This window comes from Scomber scombrus, chromosome 9, assembly GCF_963691925.1.
Source record: "Scomber scombrus chromosome 9, fScoSco1.1, whole genome shotgun sequence".
NCBI lineage: Eukaryota > Metazoa > Chordata > Actinopteri > Scombriformes > Scombridae > Scomber > Scomber scombrus.
The window spans coordinates 4,030,061-4,057,994 of record NC_084978.1 but is presented as its reverse complement, the minus strand read 5'-3'; the positions used below and the strand labels follow the sequence as shown (position 1 = coordinate 4,057,994).

The 27,934-nt window shown below is 40.8% G+C and overlaps 1 protein-coding gene across 1 annotated transcript in view; it reads left to right on the top strand.

Moving 5' to 3' along the window:
* fat2 (FAT atypical cadherin 2) overlaps window positions 1–27,934 on the top strand; it is a 113,226-nt gene that overhangs the window by 14,271 nt on the left and 71,021 nt on the right. Inside the window, exons 3-11 of the mRNA XM_062425028.1 lie at window positions 2,633–2,691; window positions 3,573–3,884; window positions 5,767–5,974; window positions 16,984–17,123; window positions 18,012–18,074; window positions 19,464–19,676; window positions 20,041–20,251; window positions 21,451–25,118; window positions 25,483–25,879. Coding sequence (XP_062281012.1) covers window positions 2,633–2,691; window positions 3,573–3,884; window positions 5,767–5,974; window positions 16,984–17,123; window positions 18,012–18,074; window positions 19,464–19,676; window positions 20,041–20,251; window positions 21,451–25,118; window positions 25,483–25,879 — 5,271 coding nt within the window. The remainder of the gene's footprint in view (window positions 1–2,632; window positions 2,692–3,572; window positions 3,885–5,766; window positions 5,975–16,983; window positions 17,124–18,011; window positions 18,075–19,463; window positions 19,677–20,040; window positions 20,252–21,450; window positions 25,119–25,482; window positions 25,880–27,934) is intronic.

The window sequence follows — 27,934 nt, the reverse complement described above, 5'->3', positions numbered from 1 at the left end:
AAAAATTAAACTCCTTCAACACGCTGCTGCTTTGATCAAACCTGTTTAACCCTCCTGCTGTCCTGAGTCAAGGAAGGAAGGAAGGAAGAAGGAAGGAAGGAAGGAAGGAAGGAAGGAAGGAAGGAAGGAAGGAAGGAAGGAAGGAAGGAAGGAAGGAAGGAAGGAAGGAAGGAAGGAAGGAAGGAAGGAAGGAAGGAAGGAAGGAATGAAAGGAGGGAGGAACAGAGGGAGGAATGAGAGAAGGAAGGAAGGAAAGGAGGGAGGAAGGAAGGGATGAAAGGAAAAAAGGAAGGAAGGAAGGGACGAAGGAAAGGAAGGAAGGAAGGAATGAGAGGAAAGAAGGAAGGAAGAAAGGTAGGAGGGAGGATGAAAGGAAGAGAGGAAGGGAGGAAGGAAGGAGGGAAGGAAATAAGGAAGGAGGGAAGAAGGAAAAAGGGAAGGGAGGAAAGAGAGAGGAAGGAAAGAAAAGAGGAAGGAAGGAAGGAAGGAAGCAAAGGAGGGAGGGAGGAAAGGAAAGAAGGAATGGAAGGAAGGAAGGTAGGAGGGAGGGAGGAAAGAAGGAAGGAGGAAGGGAGGGAGTAAGGAAAACAGGAAGGGAGGAAGGAAGGAAAGAAGGAAGGGAAGAAGGAAAGAAAGAGAGAAGGAGGGAGGGAGGAAAGAAAGGAAGGAAAGAAGGAGGGAGGAAGGAAGGAAGGAAGGAAGGGAGGAAAGAAGGAAAGAAGGAACAGTCAAAACAGACGGTGTCAATTTGACACGAAGGTTAAAAACATGATAGGAAAAAGTTCTGTTTTAGTTCAGTTTTTATAGGTTTTTTTTTAGTTTTGCAGACTTTCCCGGGCAGGTTACACATGTAAGATGAGCTGTAATGAGATGACTAGTCCAGGTTTCTCAACAGCTGCAGACAGACACACAGACAGACAGACTCCCACAGCAAACATCTGCACAGCTGCCAGATGTGTCTGAATAACCTGTCGAGCCACATAGTTTAATATCATGTATCGGAAGCAAACTCACTGTTAGAAAAACAGACGCAAATGCTGATTCATCAACTCGACAGTCTGCCTTCTGCAGCTGATCGGGTGACTTTGAGCTTCTGTCTGTGTCTGGCACCGCTGTGGCAAATAGAGAGAGAGCTTCCTGATTGGCTGTTTAGCCTAGTTAATGATAATGGTTTTACATTTCAGTTTTCACTCTCCAGGCAAATATTACCTTCTTCCATAAGTAAACATAACAGAGTGTTAGCAAGAGATTGTCATTGGCTAAAAAAAGACATCTTTAGTTCGTATTGGTTAAGTTTTTATTTGTTTTTGTAGTCTTTTTTGAGATTGTGAAATATGTGGAGATTCGTTTAAGGGTATCATAAAATCCAGTCTTAGGCGATGTGCAGACTGAAAACCGCCCTGTGTTAAAATAGTGGGAGGATGTATTGTCTGAGGTACCACTGAGACAATGAAATATGATCCAAGAAGTCTAGTTGGAGCTAAATATTAATGCATTAAAATACTCATCAGAAGCTAAAACAAAGCGTGGTGGTTTGTAATATTCAAAAACATGATTTTACAGCTCACAGCAGCAACATTTTTATCTTTTATGGCAATGATTGTGACATAAACATGGTATCACCTTACAAAGTAATTGACCAGGAATACGCACTTACATGTATGTGATTGGCCAAAGTAGAGCCATGCCGGATGATGTCATGTTACTTTGCGTTGCAGAGAAATTTGAGCCCAGTTCAACTTTTTCTTGGATGTTCATTGCGTTTTTTCACTGAGCCATCTGCACTGACACCCCCGCTGCGTCAACAACCCCGCTCCATTCAAATAAATGAGAACCGAGGAACCTTTAAACAGAAGGGTTAGGGAACCACATACTGGCTTTCAACCAGTTCTTTTTAATTCAATAAATGTCTCTCTATTATTTACATTAATTTACCGTCATCGTAAATAAATAGATAGATAGTCACTTTATTGATCCCAATGGGAAATTCAGGTTTCCAACAGCTCAAAGCATGAAAATAATAAAGCAACAAACAGACGATAAAAAAACAGTGTAAGAGTAAATAAAACCAATAGCAAGATAATAAACCATATATATTATAAACAGGCCTTTTTGTCCTTTTCCTTGGTTCATTCTTTCTTGTATAAAATTGCAAAGTTCAGATTTTTTGCTCTGGAAAACTTACAAACTTACCTTCTTCTGATTCATGACAACAGTGTTATACATTATATATATATATATATATATATATATATATATATATATATATATATATATATATATATAAAACATTATACGTGTTATACATTCTCATACTGTACATACACAAGAGGATAGAAACAAACACACTTTGTACTATCAGCAGCAGCAGCAGCAGCAATAACAACAGCAGAAACAACGTCCATACACCAAATAGTGTTTACTTAGGTGCAAATGGCTCTGTTAAGGCTTCGGCTACACACACACACACACACACACACACACACACACACACACACACACACACGCACCTACAACAACAGTAGCAGTAACACTTGTGTCAGTGCTTGTTTGTTTAGGTGTAATTATCACTCTCACTTCCCGGGACTGAGACTCGAACACACTAACGCCATTGATTCTTTTGTGTGTGCAGGTGTTATCAGCACTCTTTCAGCCTTGGATCGGGAGGATAAACCAGAGCACAGCATCGAGGTGAGACTCCTTTATACAACAACATTTTAATTTCCCCCTCCGATCGACTCTAAAACAACAGGAAAAAACTAATCCGTGCTGTTCTGTAATGCGCCAGAGTTTCACAGTATCAACAAATCCATAATAAAAGTTCTGCTGGCCGTTAAAGAAAAACTCTTCTGTTTTACACACTGATTTTCATGCCACGTTTATACGGTCTAGAGATAGTACTCCATGCATTTTAACGAAAAATCTGCCTTTTAACACATTGTTAAAGGTTAAAAAAGGCATCCCTGTATTATGGAGGCAGCAAGAGTCTCTATAGTGCAAAGGATACCTCAAAACCTCAGAAAATCTAATTATAAAATAAATCTCAAAACCACTGGGAGTACTTGGAAAACTATTTAGTATTTGATCCAGTCCTTTTATAAATACTGAAAATGTACTGACTGGAATCACATCCATAAATCATATTTGGAGCCAACATTTGGAGCTACATTTTCTGGTAAATTAAAATGTTATGATACACTACTGAAAGCTTTATGTGGCCACCAAGGCAAAAATATGGAGTAGTTTCACTATTAAAACTATCCAAAACCAAAGAAGAAAGCACTATCATTATCTCCCTGATAATGATGGTTGATATATCAGCAAACCAGCTGTGTGAGAATAAACATAAAACAGCAAAATTAGCTTTTAATTCAGTCATTAAGGGAGTTGCATATGAATTAACTGCTGTGTCTTATCAGTGATGCATTAAAGAGCTAATTACTTAAGTTGGAATTAAAGAGGAAAGTTAAAGGAAATATTCAAGACTTGAGGTTGATATTTTCCTAATTAAGTTTCATGTAAATTTACTAATAACTTTTTATCATTATTAACACTCTTATTTTCGTTACTAGGTCATCGTCTCTGATAACGGATCTCCGTCGCTACGCTCCACCGCCACCGTCGTTATCAAAGTCCTGGACGACAACGACAACCGCCCAAAGTTCACGGACAAACTTTTCCACGTTCGGTTGCCTGAACAGCGCCACCAGGCGGGCAAACGGGAAGTCTGCAGGATGGTCGCCCGTGACGACGACGAGGGCCCGAACGCCGTGGTGACCTACAAGTTGCAGGACAACCACGATGAGAGATTTGAGATCGACCCGGTGACTGGCGTGGTGACATCGCTCAGTGATTTCTGGCCCGGCAACTACAGTATAATCACAGTAAGTGTCTCAGAGCTGTTAAACTACAATAAGAGTTGTCAGTTAATATTTTCACACATACTGACATCTTGTTTTTTCTGCTGACAGGAGAGCTGAAATGTGCCTCCTGTCTTTCAGCGAGGTTAATAATGAGTTTTTATCTCAACAGTCTTGAAGAGCCGTGCTTCATTTGCTCTTTCTGTAGAAGTCGCGGAGACTTTAAAGCCTTGAACGAGCCCACCAGCTTTGTCAAAGAGGCTAAATTACCCGTGCATAATACCCTGAATAGCACTTCACCAACACCTGCTCTAAGACCAGTGAAAGCTCTCAGTGCTTGTCATCACTCTGCTTTTTGTGAAAGGCAGGTTAATCAGCTGCAGAATAACATCAAAAAACGTCGTTTTTGTCAGTCGTCCGCTGACACACCGAACAATCATTAAGAATATGTTTCTCTCTTCACGTTAAGCATCTTCACAGTGTCTGTCTAGTTTTCTTATTGTCAATAAATCCAATGAAAAGACCAAAGCTAACGATGTGTTAAAGTGTTTGTTCATCCTTCAACATTTTCACACTCCACTACTCTTTCTGTGACTCAGTGTCATTCATGAAAAGAGGCTCTGTAATCTCCTAAAACAGCTGGCTACTGTAGTTTATAGCTCACTTACTTGCAGTGCAGAACTTGTACATATTAATGAATGATTGTTACATTCAAACCCTCAAATGAGTTCACACAATGCTGATTAAGCCTTATCACCACCAGATAAACCTCTGTATTTCACATTATACAGATTGATTAAGTCTCACAAAAGACTTACAGACTTTCCAAATGTTGGAGTGGATCAAATCTGATAGTGAAGGTTTGTTTGATGCAGCTGCAACAATAGGCTACGGCCAGTGATGTACTTGAATACCTGGACACATTCTGCTGGTCCAGTGGAGCATCAGAAAAATATGTTTTTAGACTGGCGGACCATCAAAACATATCCATTTTGACCGGGTCTCTCTGTGTGCATGTCATTCAGATTGTGCATGAGAGCGTGCTGCATGCCTGTGTCAAACAGTCACAGCTCAGTGGTCCTTGTTTACTCTCACTGTCAGAAAGTGGGGGACAAGAATCCTGCACTCCACCTTTAAACCAGAGTAATGAGTGCATTTGTTGGGGACTATTTCCGGCCGTGGATTTGCACTATTTTGCATGAATCCGTTGCAAAATGCGCGTGAGCTTTTCTGGCATCAGGACAGCGTGTGTGGGATTGAGTCAAAATAAACTATATGGTAATGAAGGAAAAAAATACCTGTTGAATTGCTGAACAAGTATGTAGCTCAAATGAATGATGAATGAATGAAGCTTTATTATATTATGTTTAGTGGGCCACACAACTTTAGAGGCTAGCTGGTTTCACCAAAAACTGTATTTTAAGACTTGATCCACAAAAAAGTCGAGCAGTGACATCCAGTAGAAAACTACACACTAATTCTTCTTCTGCTGTTTGTGTTTCTTCACTTAGCCTGATATATCTGCACAGCTGGTTAGCTAGTGTTAGCTGCCCAATCAGCAGGAACAGATGAGCGATGTAGAATCTGCTCACTTTTTAGGTCTTTTATTAGTCAGTCCTGCTTGTAAATGTGACTGTTAAATTCACTGTAAGAGCAAAGTAGTTAGCTGAGTCACATCAGTCCCATAAACTGAGGCAGGTGCACATAAAGTGTAATTGCTCATGTCTCAGTTAAAGGGAAGTGACTCAGGATGGCTAATGTTGCCTGCTAATATCAATGTTACTTATATTCTTGACTTATATTCATGAAGTAGATATTTTACGTACTCATAATGAAGGCCTCGGATAGTCTCACAGTATCGCTTTTTTAAGTTAAATATTAACTTTATTTCTATGTTCATTTCCAGATTAAAGCTACAGATCAGGGCAGCCCGTCACGCTCTTCCACAGCGAGACTCGACATCGAGTGGATCGCCCGCCCGCCTCGCTCCACGGAGCCAATCACGTTCGACGAGCCCCTCTTCACCTTCGCCGTGATGGAAACGGAGCCCGTCACTCACATGGTGGGCATCATCATGACGGAGACGAATCGACAGAGGTGGTTCGATATCGTGGGTGAGTTGAAAGAAGACACACACGTGCACACACACACACGTGCACGCACACACACACAGAGGGAGCGTCTAAACTCTATTATTGAGCAGAGTATTGATTTGAAGCTGTTTGCTGTTCAGGTGCGGTGAGAAAAAACAGAATAAACTTCAAGCAGTGATGAAAAACAAGCATCACACAAATGAGGGTAATGATCTCCGTAAGCAAGACAAACGATGGATGATAAAAAAGAAAGAAAAAAACTCTTCACAATACAACCAATATAAGCAGAAAGTTGGAAAAACAAGTTGAAATCAGACCGCAGTGATCACTGTATAGTCACTTCTCAGAGATCAGACACTCCTGCAGCCGAGGCAAAAAGAGGACAACGTTTTAGGAAATAATCTCTGACATTCAGCATATTGCCACTTACACCAAAGTGCTGACTTGTAGAGCACACCAGAGAACACAAAAAAACAGGTTACGACCATCATCCATCTTATGAGCCTCCATATAAACAGGAGACTACTTTCTAAAGGTCAGCAAAGTCCTGCAACAGTGAATTATATTAGAGCAAAGCAGAGACAAACAATATGAGTGTGACAGTCTACCATTACATATCATCAATCTGTGAAGTTCAGTGTTTCCAGGAGTTATTTTGTGAGTTATCTCCTCTCCACTCTTCCTAAATTTGCCTTGTCTATTTCAGTCACTTTCCAAGAAAACGTTTCCTGAACTCTCAGAGAGTTCCCCCCACAACTTGTGATATATAAGCTTGAGTGTTTCCAGGCTAAAAAAAGCATTCTTTAAAGAAACTCAACCCCTGTTTTGTAGCTGCGTAGTACACATATATATATATATATTTTTGACTCCGGGGGTTGTAGAAGTTTGACTCTGTCCATCTTCTCGAGTGGATTCCTCCCTGAAAGCTCTTTGATCCCCGTGGACTGACAGAAAGACCTAAGTGTTGGCTTTTTTAACATAGCTGGAACATTTTTCAGGCATCATACTCCACTTATGCTGCTGGAAATATCACATGAGGTCACTGTTATATTATAAGTGCTCTTCTTTTCTTACAATGCTTTTCTTTGTTTCTTGTTCCGGTTGAGAATTGGCCACAAAGTTAACATTTAAAGGACCGTTAAGTAATTTGTTAGACCAAAAAAAGCCTGACGAGAGAGACCGCCAGGCCAAATAGCACCAAAAATAACGCCGGAAATCCATTAATTTGGAAATCTATAACATTTGGGAGCCTAAGCGCTGCTGCAAAATGTGAATAAACCTCTGGCATTGCCTGGAAAACTCTTGATAGCGCAACTCTTAAAAAACAGCAAGGTGTGTAGTGTGTGGGTGTGTGTGTGTGTGTGTGTGTATAGCTACAGTAGTTGAGCAAGAGAGAAAACGGTAGAAAAGTGAAGGTGAATACGAGCGAAACAGAGGAAAATGTTACCTATAAGTTATCAGTCTGGCAGTAAATATACAATACAGGCTGCAGTGTGTTTGTTAATAAAAGCTGCAGCTGTTTATGAGAAAGAAAAAGTCTCATCTGTACTGTAAACCTGCTGTTTGCTGGTGTCCCTCTTCCTCCTCTGTAGTTTAGGGTAAACATAGGCTGCTGCAAAGGTAGTGATTCAAGTGACTGCCAGCGATTTTAAGTGTCATACAGAAAATAAAAAAGAAGATAAAAGAAGAGACAAAATGGGTCTTCTTGGTTGGTGGGCTGTTGTAGAAGCTCCTTGTTTCTCTCCGGGCGATTGTCTGGCATCTAATAAAGGATGAAAAGCAGAACCGTTGAGAATAACAGCAGCGGATATTAGTGCAGAAAACCCCCGAAGGTTTATGAAGAATGTTTAAGTTCAGTTTGAAAGGCAACTGAGTTAAACATTTAATCTACACAATAGTCCCTTTGTCTTTTTTTTAAAAGAAGACAATGACCTTCCTTTTTAAAAGCAATGTAAAGCTTAGCAGAAATGGGTATGACTGCTGGCTCTAAATGACTCTGTTCACTTTGCATGTTGTCACGTATCCCCACTTATATAATCAGTGTACATGCACAGACCTGCACATGAACACAAAAAGATGAAACCATGGACATTTAATTATGTTTCCTGATGATTTTTACAGGCAAATCATCCAAATTTGGCTGTAAAAATAATGTAAACTGTTTATTTAATATAAGTCTGTTATAGTTAATTCCTTGATATTTGCTTAAAGGCGTTGCTGGTTTCTCAATATTTGCAGATAGATATATGGATAGATACTGTAAATATATGAATAGATAAGACTGACATGAATACAAACACAAGATAGTTGCACTCAAACCGTTGAGTGTTCTCAGAGCGATGGATGAATAGAGAGAGGAGAAAAAAAAGGAGGACAAGAGGAAAAAAAGGTCTCGGTGTCAGCGGTATCGGCAGGACGTTTTCTCTCTGTGAGGATAAATCAGCAGCGTTCCTCCTTTCATCACCTGCCAGATCACCACAGGATGGATTTCTAGCCAACCTCTCCTTTCTCCTTTTCCCTCGGTGCCCTCCATTTTGGCTCTTCACGTAAAAAAAAAGGACTCTTGCAAAGAACTGTATGTATAATAAAAATGCGTATTTCCATTTTTTGTCGAAGTGGGAATTAGCCCTCTGTTTCCGGAGGTGTCAGTGTCTCCTCTTCCACCCTTTAAACCTCGTAGGAAAACACATCATGCTTTTTTTTTGCCAGGCTGTTTCCTGCCAGGAGGGGCAGCATGTGCAGAGAAAGACCCAGGATCCTCCTGTTCAGTTTGCTGTGCCAAGCTCGGCCCGTGCCAGAGCGCAGCGGAGCACAGCAGACACTCTGTGCATCCCTGAGGGGACGATGAGTTGCCTCATAGCTGCTGACGCCGGATGTTACATCTGGTGACATTTCTTTGTTACATTATGTCAGGAAGCGACGGAGTCCTGGTCGTCCTGGTGAGACTTTGGGATGGTTTAGAAAAGGACTGTTTTGGTACGACGTGAAATCAAAAGTGTTTGTAGTCGTTCCAAACGGATATTATCAAAGGCAAATAGCGAAAAAGCTGTCGGTCATAGAGAGCAGAGAAAGATGAGATAAGTTAAATATGAAGATAACGATGCACACTCTCAGACTGTCTCACCTTGGAAAGCATCATAGTATAATATTGTTGTTTACATGAAAAGTGCCATAATGGATGTCTGTGAATGTCGAATTGTTGGGTTTTTTGGAAAGTTACAGAAATAGTTGCCGTCCCCTTCCAACATTGTCCAACGTTGGCATTATGTGTGGAGGGAGGAGTGAGTTTCCAAAGCTGTTTGACTGATGGAGTTAACTATCAGCTGCCATTCATTATCACCCAAAATACATGTCACATGAATGAATGAAAGATTTACTTTACTAGAAAAACGTTAGCTATTTTAGCCAACATTGACGCAATACTCACATGTAAAAGTCATTCATTCAAAAAGTGCATTTGCCTGTAAAACTACCAGTGTATCAAAACACAAACCGATCACTCCTGTTGAAGACTGATCTACTTAGATTTAGGATTCATGGTCAGTTTTTAACATATTAATGAATTCATGTATAACCAGCTATTATTACATCATGATGTTGTAATGCAGTAAAATCAGATTACTATATGACATCAGGATTATAAACCATTGTATTAGATTTTCTGATGTTAATTTATACTAACGTGATGAATGGAGTTGAGTAGAAAGAGAGTAGAATACAATTTGGATCATAAAATTGTACTCAGTAAATGTTCATTGTCACTCTCCACCTCAGAGTTGTTATTTATGCTGCAGTCACAGAAGCTTTGGCAGCTCTGTGTTCAATCAATCCTAAACTGAAGTGTTCTTTGTAGTGTTGGATCATTTTGTTATGGTTTTCTGTCTGTGTGGTTTCAGACACAACTCGGTAATTACCACTGATGGTCCGTCAGCCATCAGAGGAACTTCAGTTTCTCTTTTTTCCTCTCTTCCTCTATCCTCTAAATATGTTTTTAATTATGAGAAACATGGCACTCCAATCTAAGTTTTAATTCACTTTCTTGTCTTTGTGACTGCATGAAGAGACTGAAGACCAGCCCCCATATTTCTTCTGTATTTTACCCCAGTCTGCTCCACTTTCGTGTATCACCGACCCACATCTCCGCATTGGGAGATGAGGGAATGTTGTTCTGTCACAGGACTCCACTCCCATGCAGATATGATCAGGTATCTATTGCCCCCCTTTACCGTCGTCCTCTCCGACAGCAGAACCCAGATGCCTATCGACGCTCTCTGCCCGCAAGATAACTCTTTGGAGAGACAAACGAAGACTTCCCTCACTGTCATAATAACTCAAACTCCTTCTGTGAGTCTGCAAAAAAAACCCGACACGCTGTGGAAACCCAAAACAAGCTACAGGATATCAAAGTTCAGACGAGGGGTAGATGGATGCCGTATCCCCCTCCAGCTTCAGTGGACTGTGATCTGTGATCTGTGTGCTGGAGCGAGGCCCAGCTGGGTGTGATAGAGTCGGGATGAGGGTCAGGACCCGCAGGTCCGAGGCCGTGGCTCTCTGCTGGAGGACGAGATTCATGTCCTGCAGGGGACCGTTGAGCATCTGCTCTGAGTGGAGGAGTTCAGATTACTCCGGGTCTGAATCCAGCAGGGGTTCCTGATAGTTTGTGATTGGAATTTGCCTGCATGACAAAAAGTCTTTCACCTCAATTATAGGCTTGGATTGAAATTCTTAAGGAATAGTTTTACATTTTTGGAAATCCACTTATTTTCTTTCTTGTTGAGAGTTAGAAGAGAGGATCAACACCACTTTTATATGTGTCTGGTATATTACAGATGCTGCAAGTATGTTGTTATCTTAGGTTCTCATAAAGATGAAGACCTTAAAGAATTGGCAAATCTAGCTTTATCCAAACTGTAACAAAATCTGCCTACCAGCACCTGTAAAGATCACGCTCAAACCAGAGAATTCTTGACATTTTTTCCTAATAAATGGCACATAAACAATCAATAATCTGTCTTTTTATGACTACCCTAGATGAGTTTTGGAAACCCCTTTTTTTTCATCCTCTTTCTAGATCGAGATATTTAATTTCTTACATCTCTCCCATGACTCACCCTCCCTGACTGTCAAGACATCCAATCATATGACAAATATGAAATTGTGTGTATTGTTGACTTTACCTGATCGTACCGATGGTGATGTATGTTAGATAGTTTGGTCCGAAGTCCAACTGTGACTCTGACAAAAGTGAAGATGAGAAGTGGGAGGGAATGCTGTCTAGTGGATGTTTGGCCTATCTTTGACACCGAGGAATACTTGGAATTACATTTTCATGGGTGTTTGCAGTTGAGGGAATATACACTTTATTGGGTGTTTGCAGAAGTGTTTGTAACTGTCTCAACACAGCAGGGAAGAAGAAAGCTAAGCGTCAAAGAAAAGACTCAGACGATCTTGATTTCTGACTCTCACCTGTTGTCACCTCCTGTGGAGATTGACTGAAAGAATAAGCCTGGAGATGAAATCAGTAAAAAATGTCTTCTCAGTGGGATAGACGACCTGACTCTCTGTAACACAGGGTCATGAAACTTGTCCAGTCCCGTATCTCCTTGTCGGAGTTGTTGAGACACATCAGGTACCTGGAGGAGGAGGAAGATGACATCTGTTTCGTGGTCTTTTCAACTGTCCCTCGAGGGAATGCCTGTTGCCATCCTTAAGAGCATTTCTCTGATATCCAGTTGCACTGTCTGAGTTTGACCCTTTAGAGGATCAGGAGAAAGTGAAAACAAAGTGTCAACTTCAGGAATTCCGAATGCTTCATTATCATTCATCATTTGAGTCATTTCATCCAAATAGCCATCAGTGGTGGACCGAGCAAAATGTTATGCAACTTTAAATGAAAGAAATTTACAGGATTTACTGGACAGTTTATTTGGAAAGCCATGTATTGTTACTATGTGTGTCTTATTTGGCTTAACAGGCAAGGTTTTTTAACTAACTCAGGCTCTTGAAGAAGAAAAAAAAAGCCAAAGTCTACCCTAAAACACAAAAAAATGAGGGATGCTCTTAACAAAGTAGAAAGATTGTTGTCAGGGTGTCTTCTAAAAGAATGGACAACAATTTGAATGGCAGTGATTTGAAAAAAACGTTTAGATTGAGGGAGAAGGAATGCATGACAGGCTCTGTTATTTAGTGGAAATATCGGCTTTGACTCTGGTGCTTGCGGGAAAGATCAGAGTGTAACTGAAGTCAGGATTTATTCTCTTAGGACAATTAATTTATGAGGTTAATATATAGGTCTCACAAGTATTATTCCTTTGCTACCACTTATGTGAAGATATTAAGCTGCATGTAAGCGCTTTCTTTGTGGAAAGACAAGGGTGGCCTCGGTCAGATGGTTATCTGGGTCAGAGCCACCTTGACCCTGACCCAGATAAACATCTAGATGGATGGATGGATGGATAAAAATGGCAGCTAATGGCTGCATTAGTGGATCATTTTGTTCCCTTCTTGTGTAACATGACATTTGAGGTACACTTTTTGTTCTTCCCTAACAGTAGCATGACTTTCTTTCTGGAGATGACCAGCTTCCTATAAATGGTGAGAAACATGTATTCATGCTTTTTCTTTTCATGCAAACATGATTTAAATTAAAGTGGTGGAACCTGAGCCATCACATAATAGAAACATACTGGTCTAAGTGTTTGTGTGTGTGTGTGTGTGTGTGTGTGTGTGTGTGTGTGTGTGTGTGTGTGTGTGTGTGTGTGTGTGTGTGTGTGTGTGTGTGTGTGTGTGTGTGTGTGTGTGTGTGTGTGTGTGTGTGTGTGTGTGCGTGCGTGTGTGTTCAGCCCTTTGCAAGGTGGATATCTTAATAAACACCATCTGGCAGAGCAGGCATGAGGTTTACCTTTTTCACACATGCACACACACAACCTGCTGAGAGACAGAAGAAAGACATGAAGCAAGGGGTGCAGAATAAAGAGCAAAAAAACAAAAAAAAACAGGAGAGAGAAAAAAGAGAAAGGAGGGAGGGAAAGAAAATGAAGAGAAGGATACAGGAATTTAGGGAGAGACAAGGGAGAAACAGATGGACGGAGTGCGTCAGTGTTACTGCAGATTTAAAACGCAGGAGGTGTCAAAGTCAGGTGATATATAACAAAGGGAAGAAGAAAAACAAGCACAAACAGTCGATAAATAATCAGATACATTAAGGATAGAACAGACCTACAAGTACAATGATGCATCATTTAAAGCACACCCACCTCTGAACACCTGGTGTTTTACACCAATTTTATTGGCAGCAACAGGAGCAGAGCAGCATTTCAAAGCCAGACTAAAGCTCAGACACCAATTTTCATTTCAAGATTTAGAGGGATATTGAGTTTTTATCAACAAGCAACAAGCTACGTTTTGTTTATGTATTTTCAGTGTTTCTCATCAGAATGCTTCATATATCCTTAAAGTCTCACAAACACATTGAATAAATTTCCTTTCAGAGCCTGATATGAATTTGGTCAATATTGTCCAATATTAGCTTCTGCGTGCATGTTAGCTGGTAAGTAACAAGAGAATGCAGCAGAGAAATGCAAAAAACGTGAGGTAAATAAGAAACATTCCAGAGAGCACTGACAAGAATATTTTTCAACTTTCAAATATCCTGTTAAAAACATAGACTGTATATAAGGATGAATGAAGCGAGATGATGCGTCAGCCACTACTTTGCAACCGGTGACAGGTTGAAGCCAGTTTATGGTCGGCACCATCTTGTCCATTTGGAGCCAGGATGGATTCATCAGAGCTTTTTTTTCTCATTTTTTTTCTTTCTAAAAATAAGATATTGCAGATATATCAGTATCTGCCTTCATGTTAGCCAGTAAGTAATAAGAAATGCAGCACAGAAATGCAAAAAAAAACATGATGGCGGTAAATAATAAAACATTACATTTCTCCATTATATAGTTTGTCCTCCAGAGAGAAGATTACTGACAAGAATATTTTTCAACTCTCAAATATCCTGTTAATACATATACTGCATATAAAGATGGAGGTGAAACATCAGCATCAGTGCCAGATTGAAGCCAGTTTATGGTCGGCACCATCTTGTCCATTTGGAGCCAAGAAAGGTTTATTAGAGCGTTTTTTTGCTGAAGATAACAAGACAAAACCAAAACGTGGAGCTAAACCTCACTACACAGAGTCCATTGATTCTTTAACATTAAAAAAATATCCAGCCTTTAACATTTAGCAGTCAAGCTTGCTATTAAATATCACTGTGTTACTTAAGATGTGCATATATTTGTGTTTAGGTTTAAGTTTTTAACTCGGCCTCAGCCCATCTTCTCTGACTGTTTTGTCTTCTTATGTTAAAATATTAAAGAAACATAGAAACAATTTATGGAGGAAAGTCAAGGATAGCCTGTTAAATGACGGATGAGCTCCTCAGCTTGCCTGGTTGCCACCCTGGCCCTGACACAGATACAAATCTAGATGGGTGGGAGGATGGATGGATGGACAGATCAAAATATCAGTGAAATTCCTGCATTATTACAGCCTTTTTTCTTCCTGTATAACATGACATTTGAGTTACACTTTTTTTTCTCCTCGCAGTAGCATGAGTAAAATATATTTTGTGCATGGCCGGCCCCGTGGTTGGGGGTGGGGGGGGATTATGCCTCCAACCTTGGCAGGGATATCATTTATTCCTGGAGATGATCACTAAAGTGAAAAATTGCTTTTAGGGTACAGCTTCCTCCCTCTGTGCTGAGACGACAGCTGGTGTTGTACGATGCTGCGTCACATTCAGAAAGACTCGCTGGGTGCTGATGTGTGGCTCAGAGGTAGTCAATCCACAGATTTAGGAATCTAAATCAGTTAAACAGAGCTGTCAATATGGCTGATTACTCTGCAGTCTTTCAGCTCAGTCATCAAGGCGTAACTGACAGAAATAGACCTCTGGACGATCAGGGGTCGGAATGCTCATCAAATAATTGCTCTTCATCTCCACTGGTGGTCGCAAACTCCACAGGGAACCCTTAAGTCTGGATTACATCCGCTGACAGTACATACAATATGTTTCAGACCAATTACTAGCGAAAAACTACTGCTTAGATGGCAACATAACTATGCTCCTCAAAATGACAAGAAAAGCATTTTGAACAAAGTTTAGAAATGAAAAGAAACGTTTATTCATAGTTTAGGAAAAAACAGATATTCAAAAGAGTCCCCAGTTAAACCAGTGACAGTCCACTGAGTCCAATCAGGTGTTGATTTCTGACTTGATCCATCAAAAAAATCTACACATAAGATACTATGTTCGTATGTATGCCCTTCATGTATCTCTTGAATCATTTATCTGATCAACTCCACGCTTGGTGGGGGCATTGCTGGGGACCCAAGGGAGTGCAGTGACAAATATGTTTGGACACACGATACATTTAATATTAATACATGAAGCGGTCAGTGAGCTGCTCCGCTCTGTGCAGAGGCAGGGTGGACATGTGTCAGAGAAACGTGCTCTAAAGAGAGAAAAGTAGGGGTTTGAATCAAGAAATGACACTCTGAGCCCGTGTCTAGGCAGAAAGTGTAGCGTCAGCAGCACGTATAGCAGATCAACAGCAGCAGTGTATGACTAAACAGGAGGCGTTCATGTACATTGTTGAGCGTAGGTCACCTGCGTCTCTGAGCCCAATTTACAATGACTGTAGTTACGTGCATTAAATAGAGAAAATGTTTCCGTGGGCAGTTCAGAACCAGTTTGTCTTATCTGCTCTGAGACTGTGATGATTGTGAAGTGCCACTACAGACAAAGCACATTTTTGGAGCAAACATACCCACTCAAATGTGAACTGAAATCACAGAAAATAGAGCCCAATATGATGGATCCTCTTTATTTTAGGATGCGCATTCTTTTTAAATGCAGCCCTTACTTTACTTTATTTATTTACTATTACCATCTGTGTTTAATAAAATGTTAGTTTCTTTCTTGTTACTGGTGTGTAAACTCATTCACACCTCACACCAACTTTATTAATCTTTCTACGCACTGAAGTAACAGCTGGAGGGCAAAACAATCAGCCTGTTCTGAATAGAGACATGTTTTGAACAGGCGCTGCAATAGTCTACACAAAAGAAAATACACAGATAACAAGATGAGCAAGACTGACAAAGTAAAGGAGGAAGCTGGTGATTGTTTGTTTTACAGCCTGGCGATAAGCAATACCACGCAATTTGTCACGACTGTTGTGGCAGCAGGACAGGAAAGAGAAACAATCAAGGTTAATTGTAAGTCAGAGACAGACAGAAAAGCAGACAGAGTGTTTAAACATGTGATCAGATGGCCAGTGTTCCTGCTGTTTTGGAGGATTTGGATGTCACAGTTGGTTTCTCAGCTCAGAGGATCTGTCTGTAAAATAGGAGACCATCAAAATGTCCTGCTGTGATGGATGGATTCATATGAAGGGAAGAAAATGTATTTTTCTCCCCTGGATTGTTTCTCTAGTGCTCTATTCTAGTTCAGTAACTTTAACAGAGTGACTTTATTGAAAACACTTTTACAAACACACACACACAAAAAAGCAGTAAATACATTCAAGCTAGAGTGAGATGATATATTTTGCCTAGACTGTACAATTAACTTGTTACAAAGGACTGAATTGTTGTGAGAGTGTTTACTATACAAGAGAAGAGTACTTAATTTGCTGTGTAAATATAGAGCATGCACTTATAGAAATCATTTCAAATCCCTTTTCTTCAAACTGTGAGTGGTGCTGAGGGAGTTTTGGCCTTTCAAAGGTGGAGTGGATCATTAATTATCGCGCCCCTCATGGGAGAATCTGTACAATTCTTCAGATGTTGGAGGACGATGCCAAGACGCATCATCATCAAAATCAGAGCAGCCGTGTCTGACATATTATCTGAGATATTACACCTGACAGCTGGACAAAAACTGATCCATAACCCCCATATACTGTACCATCAACACCTGACATGAATAAAAACCTATCTCTTTTCTCCTCCTCGGTCTCTCTCTCTCTCAGGTGGCGATGAGGAAAAGGACTTTGACATCCAGAAGAATTCAGGAACCATCACCATCGCCCGCCGGCTCGATGCAGCTCGACGCTCCAACTACAACCTGACGGTGCGGGTCACTGACGGCCACCATAATGCCACCACACAGGTGAGAAATATGATCTGTACTGCTTTTTCCAGTCTGAAAAACACACAAAATGAGATAAACACAAGCCACATATGTGTGAAAATAAAGTCTGTCTTTATGTATAAAGACAGACCTAGGAAACAAAAGAAGTGAGAGAACAAGAGTCCAAAACATCACTGACAATGAAAACTGTATGATAAGTGTGTGAATGACATGCAAATCCATTTAAAAAAGAACTGAATGGTGAATTTAAAAATTATAATATAAAAATGGTAAAATATAAAATATATAAAAAATGAAAACACTTTTTTTTTCTTCTGATATGTGCAGAGAAGAGTTTCATTTCCCAGTTTTGTTCATTCAGTCTGGTTTCAAACCCCGTCCTCTGGCCCGTTTGGAGTTCATATAGAAAACTAATATTTGATGAGACATTTATCATTTATGTTACACTGAGCCATGAACTGTGGTTTGAGTGCTGACTGAGAAATCCCCTTTGGTTGCACATTTTTCCTTTAGGTATCAGGAAATCCTTTCATGTGACCGAACGCAGTAATTTCTTCCAGATCGAGTCAATTTGGGACAATTAACTCTCTTGATTTAGATAACTGAATCATACCAGTGGCCACAAAAAACATAGTCATGTGTTGGTTTTAGGAAGATAGAAGTGACTAATACTTAGCAATATCAAAGAAACACTTCATGAATCATAATGAAAGTCATCTCACTGAACAACAACAGCAACATTACAGTGTGAAAATCTGCAGCTCAGAATCTAATCTTAAATCCTGCAGGCAGCTGCGGAGGTGATGCGTGTGGAGCCGCCTCAAAGTGCTACCTCCCATATGTAATGTTATTCATGTTGAGCATCCATTTTCTCAAAACCCTGTGTTCTCCGTCTCCAAACTGCAGGCCTACATCCGTGTGCTGGACATGAATGAGCATCGCCCCGTCTTCCTGAAGCCGCTGTATGAGGTGAGACTCAATGAGTTGCACAGATTTTACACATTGAAGTTTATTTACAGGTGTACTGCAGCATATGTGAAAATTGTTGAATAAAGCCCTGTGTGATCTGTTAAATTAGCGTCAGTTGCTGCTGAAGACTACAAGTTTAAACATGAAGAAAAATCTGGGGTTAGAAAGAAGTGAGGTTACCAAACTGCAATCGTTTTTTTTTCTAGGATGGCAACATCATGAGTCACCCTACCTCTACCTCTGATTGGCTTACACTAGTATTCTTACCCTAACCAATCTCATTCCTTATTCCTAATGCTAACCGACCCAACCAACGAAGGCAATGAGTATTAGCCAATCAGAGGCAGAGTAGGGCAAGTCATGACGTCACCATCCTAGGAAAGAAAAATGTTGCTACCACAACCTCTGTAGCCAACTCCTCATATTTGCTGTAGGCCAGCAGCTCCAGGTAGATTAGCTGCTACTAGTATAACACACCACAGTGTTCGACTGAACTGTCAGTTTTTGAGTTGCATTGTGGGAAATGTAGGCGCCAGGTTTTAACAAGGATATATTTGGGTGCATTGAGTTTTGTTTGGTAAGTGTACTTTATGCAGTTTAACAGAATACGTAAAATATATCATTGGTCATTGTTGATTACCTGTTTAGGAACTCCCAGGAGTAGTCTGACTATTTTATAGGAGTGTAAAGCTATATTAGTGGAGTACTCTTTAAATGTATTTGAATTCAGAAGCAGAAGTACAGCAGTATTACCCAAGAGGACAGTATTTGCAGGAAATGATGGGTATGTGAAAGATGCAACCAGGTGCACAGAGCAGCTGAATAATGTTTGTTCTAATATCTCAAGAAAAAAAGGAATAGTACAAGAAATTACTGACTGGATCGGATGAGAAGATAAGACTTGAGAAGACCACACTGACATTTTTATACTTCAGTTTTGGATTTAACAAATGAGATATAATCATACTGTGTTACAGTTATGATAATAATTCTGATTGATTGGTTAGTTATGCTTTATTGATTCAGTTTTTTGTGAGGTTTCTTTTGGTAGAGATTTAAAACCTCTGCAGATAATCTTCACTGTGATCTTCAGACAGTCAGACAGACCGTGGAAGGCGGCTGCATCACTGCTGTTTACTTAAAGACAGTAATCAGTGTCCTCTCTCGTCTCGTCTCTGGTCTTTTTTTACCATAAAAGGACAATTTCATTTCCTCAGCAGGTTTATTGTCCTTAAAACACATTAAAAAAAAAAGTTTTTCAGATTGAAAAGTCAAAGTTGAAGAATTCAGCTTCCACTTATCAAACCCTGTTTTTTCCTGTCATCATCTCTTTCTTCAGTACATTGAAAAACAAGCCTCATTTCCTCCTCTGTCCCTTTTTTTTTTAAGGTGAGGGTTCCTGAGGATACGTCCCCGTGGAAGGACATCCTGCAGATCAGCGCGCAGGACGCCGACACCAACAGTAAACTGGTGTACTCGATCCACAGCAGCCTCCACCCGGCCAGCACCAAGTTCTTCCATCTGGACCCAAAGAGCGGCGTCCTGGTGATGACGGAGGAGCTGGACTATGAGATGATCTCCACCCACACGCTCATCGTTATGGTAATGACGCATTCATATCGATTGGCTCTACCTGAAGAAGAAGTTTGAATACGATTGAAGATTGTGATGTATATTGAAGCTGTCTCATCATGTACTGCAAAACAAAAAACTGTATTAAATCAAGTCGAAAATGAGATTGAACTTAATTTTTTACCTCAGAAACAGCAGCTGACAATGGAGTTTCATCACAAGGTCTTTTAGTAGCTTTTCTGGCACCTTTTAAATGTGCTCTATAGAGACACATACCTGACTATAAATCAAAAGAGAGCTGCTGGTAAAATGCAGATAGCAACCTGTATTTTAACACCTGTGAAAGTCTTACCACCACTGACACAAACACTGATATTTCACGGCTCCCCCTCAGGTACGAGACCAGGAGATTCCAGTCAAGAGGAACTTTGTGAAAGTGGTGATTCACGTGGAGGACTGTAACGACCACTCGCCAGCGTTCCTCAGCCCCCGCTACGAGGCCAGCATCTCCAACCTGGCCCCTACAGGCTCCGAGGTCCTCCGGGTCAAGGCCCTGGACAAAGACATGGGCAGCAATGCCGACATCACTTACTCACTGCACTCCGGTGAGCATTGACTTTAAAAAAAATCTTTATTCATGCCTGCTTTTTTTTCAGCTCCACTCTGCTTCACATTCATTCTGTTACACATATAAACACCTGGGAGCGGCCATTACTCTCTAATACTGACCACTGGGAGCTGCCCCCTTCAACCGCAGCCTTCAAATGTCAGCCACTTAACAGCTCCACTGAAGCAAAGGCTTCAAGGACACAATGATGATATCTGAGAGAGGGCAGAGCGTGTCTCTATTGCTTTCATGATTTTCTGTTAGGGATTTTAATTTCAACCTCCCGGGTTCAGTCCTGCTCTAGTTTTATTGCCTCTGTGTTTGCTTCTCACGTGGATAATTATGCGTATCCTCTGAGAGATTTGTGGAAAAGCTGAGCTACACAACTTGCATCCTCTTACACTAGTGTAAGATTTACTGAGGGGAATATTGCTGATCATGTATGATAAAAGCAGACAGGAGAATGTGTAGCAGAGCACAGCACATGACCCCGACTGCTGCAGAGCAGCACATTATGCCTGCTCCCTGTATGTTTTACTGAAAAGACCATCCATCTTTACAAGTGTAATTGTTCCCAGAGCTGTTAATCCTGTTTACATGAAATACCTTCAGACCAGACAGAATAAGGCTTATTACTGAAGTAGTCTCATAAAAATGTCACTTTTATGTAGAAAAAATGAATTGATATTGTAAACAGATGAAGTTGTCTCAATATATTATTAGATCACATTCATATGGCTTGTTTTAACAGAGCAACATTGGGAAATACACTTATCGTTGTTTCCACTAATAATGGCCGGGGCCTTTATTTATCTGCTGCTATTACTTCTCGGGAAGGAGCAGAGACTTGACAAGAAAGCAAATTTCAAGAAGCCCATTTCCCAAATCGTCCCCCCAACTTTTAAGAACATATTTGAAGACTGAAAAATAGATATATTGCCTGATAAAATGTTTTGTAATGATAACAAACATGTTGCTATAATTAATATGTAATGTAATGAAAGCCACACCTTCAAAACACTTGTGCAAGAGGTTAACACCTAATGAGAAGTGGTGGACTCCAGCACACTGCCTGCATTAAATAATAACAAAACATCTCTGACTGAAGAATAGCAAACCAGGACAAAGAATGATAAAGATTAATCACATTTTGGAGTGGTTTAATTGTGTAACACACTATTTTATTTCTCTCTGCAGGTAATATCGACAACATCTTCTCCATAGATCAAGAGTTTGGCTCCATCAGTGTGTCCAAACCTTTAGACCTTCAACCTCAGGACCAGTTTCACTTAACAGTGAAGGCCACTGATCAGGGCTTCCCTCAGCGCAGTGACCTCTGCTCCGTACACGTCCACATCCGCATCTCAGACCAAACAGCACCTGCCTTCCCTTTGGATGAATACTTAAAAGAAATCAGCGAATCAAGTGCTCTAGGAACATCGGTGGTCACCATATCAGCCTCTAGCCCTGCTGCGGTGTATTATGGGATAGAAAGTGGCAATCCAGACGGGACATTTCATATCAACCAATACACTGGACTCATTTCAATCCAAAAGCATCTTGATTTTGAGAAATGTGCCTCCTACAAGCTGAAAGTCACAGCTACCACCATGGCAGGAGCTGTGTCCAAGACTATTGTTTACATCTATGTGGTTGATGAGAATGATAACCCTCCTGTCTTTCAGCAGAGGGACTACCTGGGCCAGATTGGTGAGTCAGCTCACATAAATAGCATGGTAATGGGAGAAAGAAACACTCCTCTGGTCATCCAGGCTTCAGATGCTGACAGAGAGGCAAATTCTCTATTAGTTTATCAGATCCTCGAACGGGAGGCCCTGAAAGTCTTCAAGATAGACTCAAGTATGGGCACAATCTCTTTAATTTCACCCCTTGACTTTGAGGCTAAGGCTGAGTATCACTTCACTGTGCAGGTAAAGGACTCTGGGGAGCCATCGCTATATGCAGCAGAGCCTGCCACGGTCACCGTTCGCATCCTTGACCTGAATGACTGCCCGCCACAATTCACCACCTCAATGTACGAGCCATCCATCATCTTCCCAGCTGTCAGAGATACAGAAGTCGTGCGTGTCGTGGCCCATGACGCCGACTCGGCAGTCTCATACAGCATCACTGAGGGGAATTTTCACAATGCCTTTTCAGTTCACCCCAATACTGGAGTCATCACTGTGAAAAATGCGTCTGAATTCATGCCATTATACCAACTGGTTGTCAAAGCCTCTGATGGCCTCTATAAAGACTCTGCCATCATCATGGTAAATGTAACAAACATAACAGCAAGTGATCTTGGATTTGAACAAGGAGTGTATTCAGCAAGCGTTATGGAAAACCTAAAGACAGTCAAAACTTTGACAGCATTGAAAGTCACAGGCTGTTATTTAAATGAGCCTCTTTTGTATTCTGTGGTAAATCCAATGGGGAGGTTTGTAATATCCCAAACATCGGGCATCCTTGAAACCACCGGTATCCCTTTTGACAGAGAAGAACAAGATGTTTATGATGTAGTGGTGAAGGTACAAGACATGAGAACACCTCCTAGGACAGCTACCACACAGGTCAAGGTTTTTATAGATGATGTCAATGACAACTCTCCTCAGTTTCTAAACTTGCCTTTTTCAATGATGATTACTGAAGACTCAGAACCAGGAGATGTTTTGTATCAAGCAACTGCCATTGACAAAGATCTGGGAGAAAATGGATCCATCATGTACTCTCTGGAGGAGGACTACGACCTCTTCAGGATTGATCCTGATGTAGGCGATGTATCTCTTCAAAGGCCTTTGGATTTTGAAGCTCTGAATAAGTATGTGTTGACAGTTATGGCTACAGATGAGGGTGAACCCAGTCACAGTTTCGTTGCACAGCTCAGTATTCAAGTTAGAAACCGAACCAACCCAGTTTTCCAAACTCTTCTGTATCCCCTGAAAGTCCCTGAAAACGTTCCTCCATTCACCACCATATTACATGTCCAGGCCAGAAATCCAGAAGGCTATCGGATAATCTACAATCTCGAAGAGGAAAATGCCTCAAAACACTTTCATATTGATTTCAAAACTGGTGTGTTGACTGTCACCAACCCACTCGACTATGAAAGCCAGACCATGCATGTGTTGACCGTTCGAGCATCTGATTCTGTGACCGGGACTTTTTCAGAAGCCTCAATTGAAATAGAGGTAGAAGATGTAAATGACAATGCACCAATTTTCTCAAAGCTAACGTATGCTGTGAAACTTGATGAGGGGCTTCCAATCGGCACTTCTGTGATGCAACTTTCTGCCTCTGATAGGGACTCTGGCAGAAATAAAGACTTGACGTTCCAGATCTTGAGAACAGAGGGTAACGAGACTGATTTCTTTGAGATAGACCCTCAGAGTGGGTTGATCGTCACAAAACAGGTGCTGGATCATGAAAGCATAAATCACTTTAACTTGAAAATCAAAGTTGTTGACAATGGGACTCTTCCCCTCAGCAGTGAGGCCTATGTCTTTGTAAATGTCACTGATGTAAATGACAATCCACCAGACTTTGTCAGCACTGAATACCAAGCCACACTGGATGAAATGGCAAAATGTGGCCACATAGTCATCAAAATCCAAGCCTCAGATCCTGATACAGGCGACCTGAATAACCTTAAGTACAAAATCCTCTCAGGGAATGAAGGTCGATACTTCAACATCAATGAATCCTCAGGAATCATCTCTTTTTCTAATGTCTGTAAAAGGAATCTAGATCCTTACTACAACCTGACAGTGGCAGTGTCTGACGGTGTTTTTCAGAAAACAGCACCGGTCAATATTGACATGATAAACAGCAACAGACATAGCCCATACTTCAAACAAAACATTTACGAAGCAGAGTTGGCCGAAAACGCAGAAGCAGGAACTCGTGTGATCCGATTGGCTGCTATTGACCCTGACGATGGGCCATATGGCAGTGTCGACTACACCATCATCAACAAACTTGCAGATGAAAAATTTGCAATCAGTACTGACGGACAGATTGTTACAACACAACCACTAGACAGAGAAAACCCCAGCCAGAGAGTCATCGCCATTAAAGTGATGGCAAAGGATGGCGGCGGAAAAGTGGCCTTTTGCACGGTCAAGATTATTCTCACAGATGAGAATGACAACGTGCCTGAGTTCAAAGCATCCGAGTACCAGGTTTCAATCCAGTCAACTGTCAATAAAGGCTCCCCTGTCATTCAAATCATGGCTTATGATGCCGATGATGGCAAAAATGCTGACATCACCTACACTGTAGATGAAGCTGAAGAGGTGACAGAAGATGTTATAGAGATCAACCCTTTCACTGGAGTTGTGAGTGTCAAAGAGAGTCTTGTCGGCATGGAGAACAAAATCTTCAACTTCAAAGTCAAAGCTCGTGACGGTAGCCTTCCCTTCTACAACTCTACAGTCCCCGTTCAGGTCAAAGTTGTTCCTGCTGAGGTTCCTCTTCCGAAGTTCTCAGAGCCTCTTTACACCTTTTCAGCTGCAGAGGACATTCCCATAGGGACGGAAATAGGCTCTGTGAAGGCGGACTCCGACATGCCCCTCATTTACAGCCTGGTGAACGGTAACACAATTGAAAGCAATAAAGACAAAGTCTTCAGCTTGGACAAAGAAAGTGGAACTTTGCTGCTGCAGAAGACCATGGATCATGAAAAGACAAAGTGGTACCAGATAGACGTGATCGCTCAGGGGAACCACAATGGGACAGATGTGGCATCACTGGTGTCTGTCAGCATCCAGGTGCAGGATGTGAACGACAACCAACCGGTATTTGATGCAAACCCATACAGGGCCTTCCTGGCTGAGAACATGCCTGCTGGAACCACAGTTATCCAGGTGAGATAAAGATGGTTTCGTTGTGTATACTGTATTAATGTGGTATTGGCTGAAGTATAGACGTGTGTAAAGTCAATAGTTGTTGCTTCAACCTAAAAGCCAAATTATAAAGTCTATAAATTATAGTTTATATCAACAACATCCAACTTTCAACTGCTTTTATGTGGTTTGTGGTTGTTTAAGAAAGATACATTTTCTTGCTTTCTCATGGCTTTCCTAGTTTTATCCTAATACTTCAGTAAACTCACCAATATTTGAGCAAAAACAGCTAAAATACATTACATAGATCTTATCTTACTCCTGAGAAAAGTCTTTCTTTAAAAGCTTCAGTCTGTAAAAAAAAAATGCATGTCTTGACTCCTAGGTGACTGCCAATGACCCGGATACAGACAGAAATGGTATTGTGACCTATATCTTGGAGTCGCTTCCTGACGACACCACGACGGACATCAACGAACTGTTCACAATCGATGGGGAGAGCGGCTGGATCACCACCATTCAGGAGACGGACTGCGAGTCGACCCGGCTCTACAAGTTCAACGTGGTCGCCACGGACCACGGCGGCGACGTCAAGCTGTCATCCAGCGTCCTGGTGGAGGTGACGGTTACGGACGAGAATGACAACCCGCCAAAGTTCTCTGATGACGTGTACCGCGGCTCGGTGGTGGAGAGCAGCAGTCCTGGTGAAGTCATTGTCTCCATGACGACTAAAGATGCTGATGTGTCCCTGGAGAACCGCCTAGTGACATGTTACATCACAGGTGTGTATGTCTAAATGTTATGGGCATGTGTGTTGGTGTTTATGGATTTGTACTGGTGAATGTGAGTTTGTGTGACGTCTGCTGTATATTTAGGCGTTTTAGGAGGTAATAAAGTTGTGTGTGTGTGTGTGTGTGTGTGTGTGTGTGTGTGTGTGTGTGTGTGTTTATGTCTATATTTGTGTGTGTGAGTACATGTGTACTAATATTTAATTGTGCATCACTTGCTTGCTTACTTGCGATCATGTTTCCTGTGAGAGTGTTTTTGTTTGTTTGTCAGTCAAATGATTGTCCCGTTGGTAGATTTGCTACTCTGCGGGATTTATTAAGACATTTATGAGGTGAAATGAAATCTCTTTTAATCGCCCTCAACTGAGTCATGATATTATGTTATTCAGCCTCAGATTAATCACAAAGAGGAGCAGGTTGACTTGCAGACAAGGCTTGAATATCAACTGCATGCCCTGCGGCTAACAACAACAACAACAAAGCCTCAAATTAATGCAAATGCTCCTTTTTTCCCCCTCCAAACAGTCAAACCTGGGCTGTTCTGAAGGAGCTCGCTGTCACAACATTGTTTTTGTGGAAAATGTAACACAGGAATTTGCATTGGAATTATTTATACATGGTAGGGTTAGGTTGACACTAGACTGTCAAAGTAAAACAAACAAACAAACATTGGACATTACATTTGCTCACCATCAACATGATTGACACGAGGACATGATCTTACTTATTCAGAAGTGTCTACAACAGAGCTGCCTCACCCAACAGAATTCAAAATTCATTACTCTGATTTTCAGTTGTTTTTCATCAGGGTTGTTGCAAGGATTTTATTAAAAAAATACTGGAGTCTGGTAAGGACATCAAAAAAGCTTATAAAAGATTCTGATTATGTATTCATTTCATGTATTCAATTAACTGTAATATTAAATATTCAGATATATTTTTCTCAGTACATATGCTCTAAATTTGTTTGTAGTTGTGATATTTAAACCTCCCCTCCAGTTATATAAAACCTTCATCCTCCTCTACTGTCAACTCAACCTTTAATCCCATCCATGCACCATGAAACTGAATCCTTTTTTTGTATGTTTTAATTTACCCATTACTGATTGTGAAATTAATGTCTTTTCATGAGACTTTAAAGGGTAATTAATTATAATAAATTAAGGTAATGTTTCAAAAATTGTTTGTTTTTAAGCAGTAAATCAGTCTTCAAACCATTAAAACCACCCTTTAATTGAATTTAGAAAGCTTTAATTTCTTAATTAAGGGGAAAATTAATGGTTTTTCATCTATAAGCAGCAAAATAAAGTGTCAAATGAAGGGTGAGTCACGCACCCTTTCAATGCTACTTAATTTGATAATTTAGTTTTATTGTGTTTTTAAAGGTTTTAAATTTGCCCAATTTAAGCCCATAAATTAATAATTACGAACTATATGCCCTTTAAATTGTACTTGATAAGCAAGTTAAAGGCTCTTCAAATTATGGTACTCTAAGTACTTTGGTTGACCTTTACTAAAGAATGGATAAATGAAGGGTTTAGTATGTCAATTAAGGTGTAATTATCTACATTTTAAGGGATTTTCTTATTTCATAGTGATTTAAATCATATGAGGGATACGCCTCCTCCTCATTGTGCTGCAGGCTGTTTATGTACAGTAGCACCAAATGAGTGTTTTGTAACTGCCAAAGAAAACAGTGGCTTCAGACTCAGGACCTGTATCACAACTTTTTCCAACCGAAGAGAATTCAAAAGCTTCTTGAAGTTGAAACGCTTGTTCAGCGAGCAGGTTAGATGTCTGCGGCGGCTCCATCCTCACGTCACCTACTGTAACACAGGAGGTGGCTGACTGGCTGTGATGCAATCCGCTGTAACATCCTGACTGACGGCTGTATTCACACACTGGTGTCAGCTGTTTTTCTAAGAGACGGGGGTGGGGGGTGGGGGGGAAAGAGTATTTCAAGTTTGCCAAGTTCAACTTTTTTTGTCTCAACTTGCGAAGATAAAAGTTAGTGAGAAAAAGAAGAAAACAATAAAATTCAAAGTACCC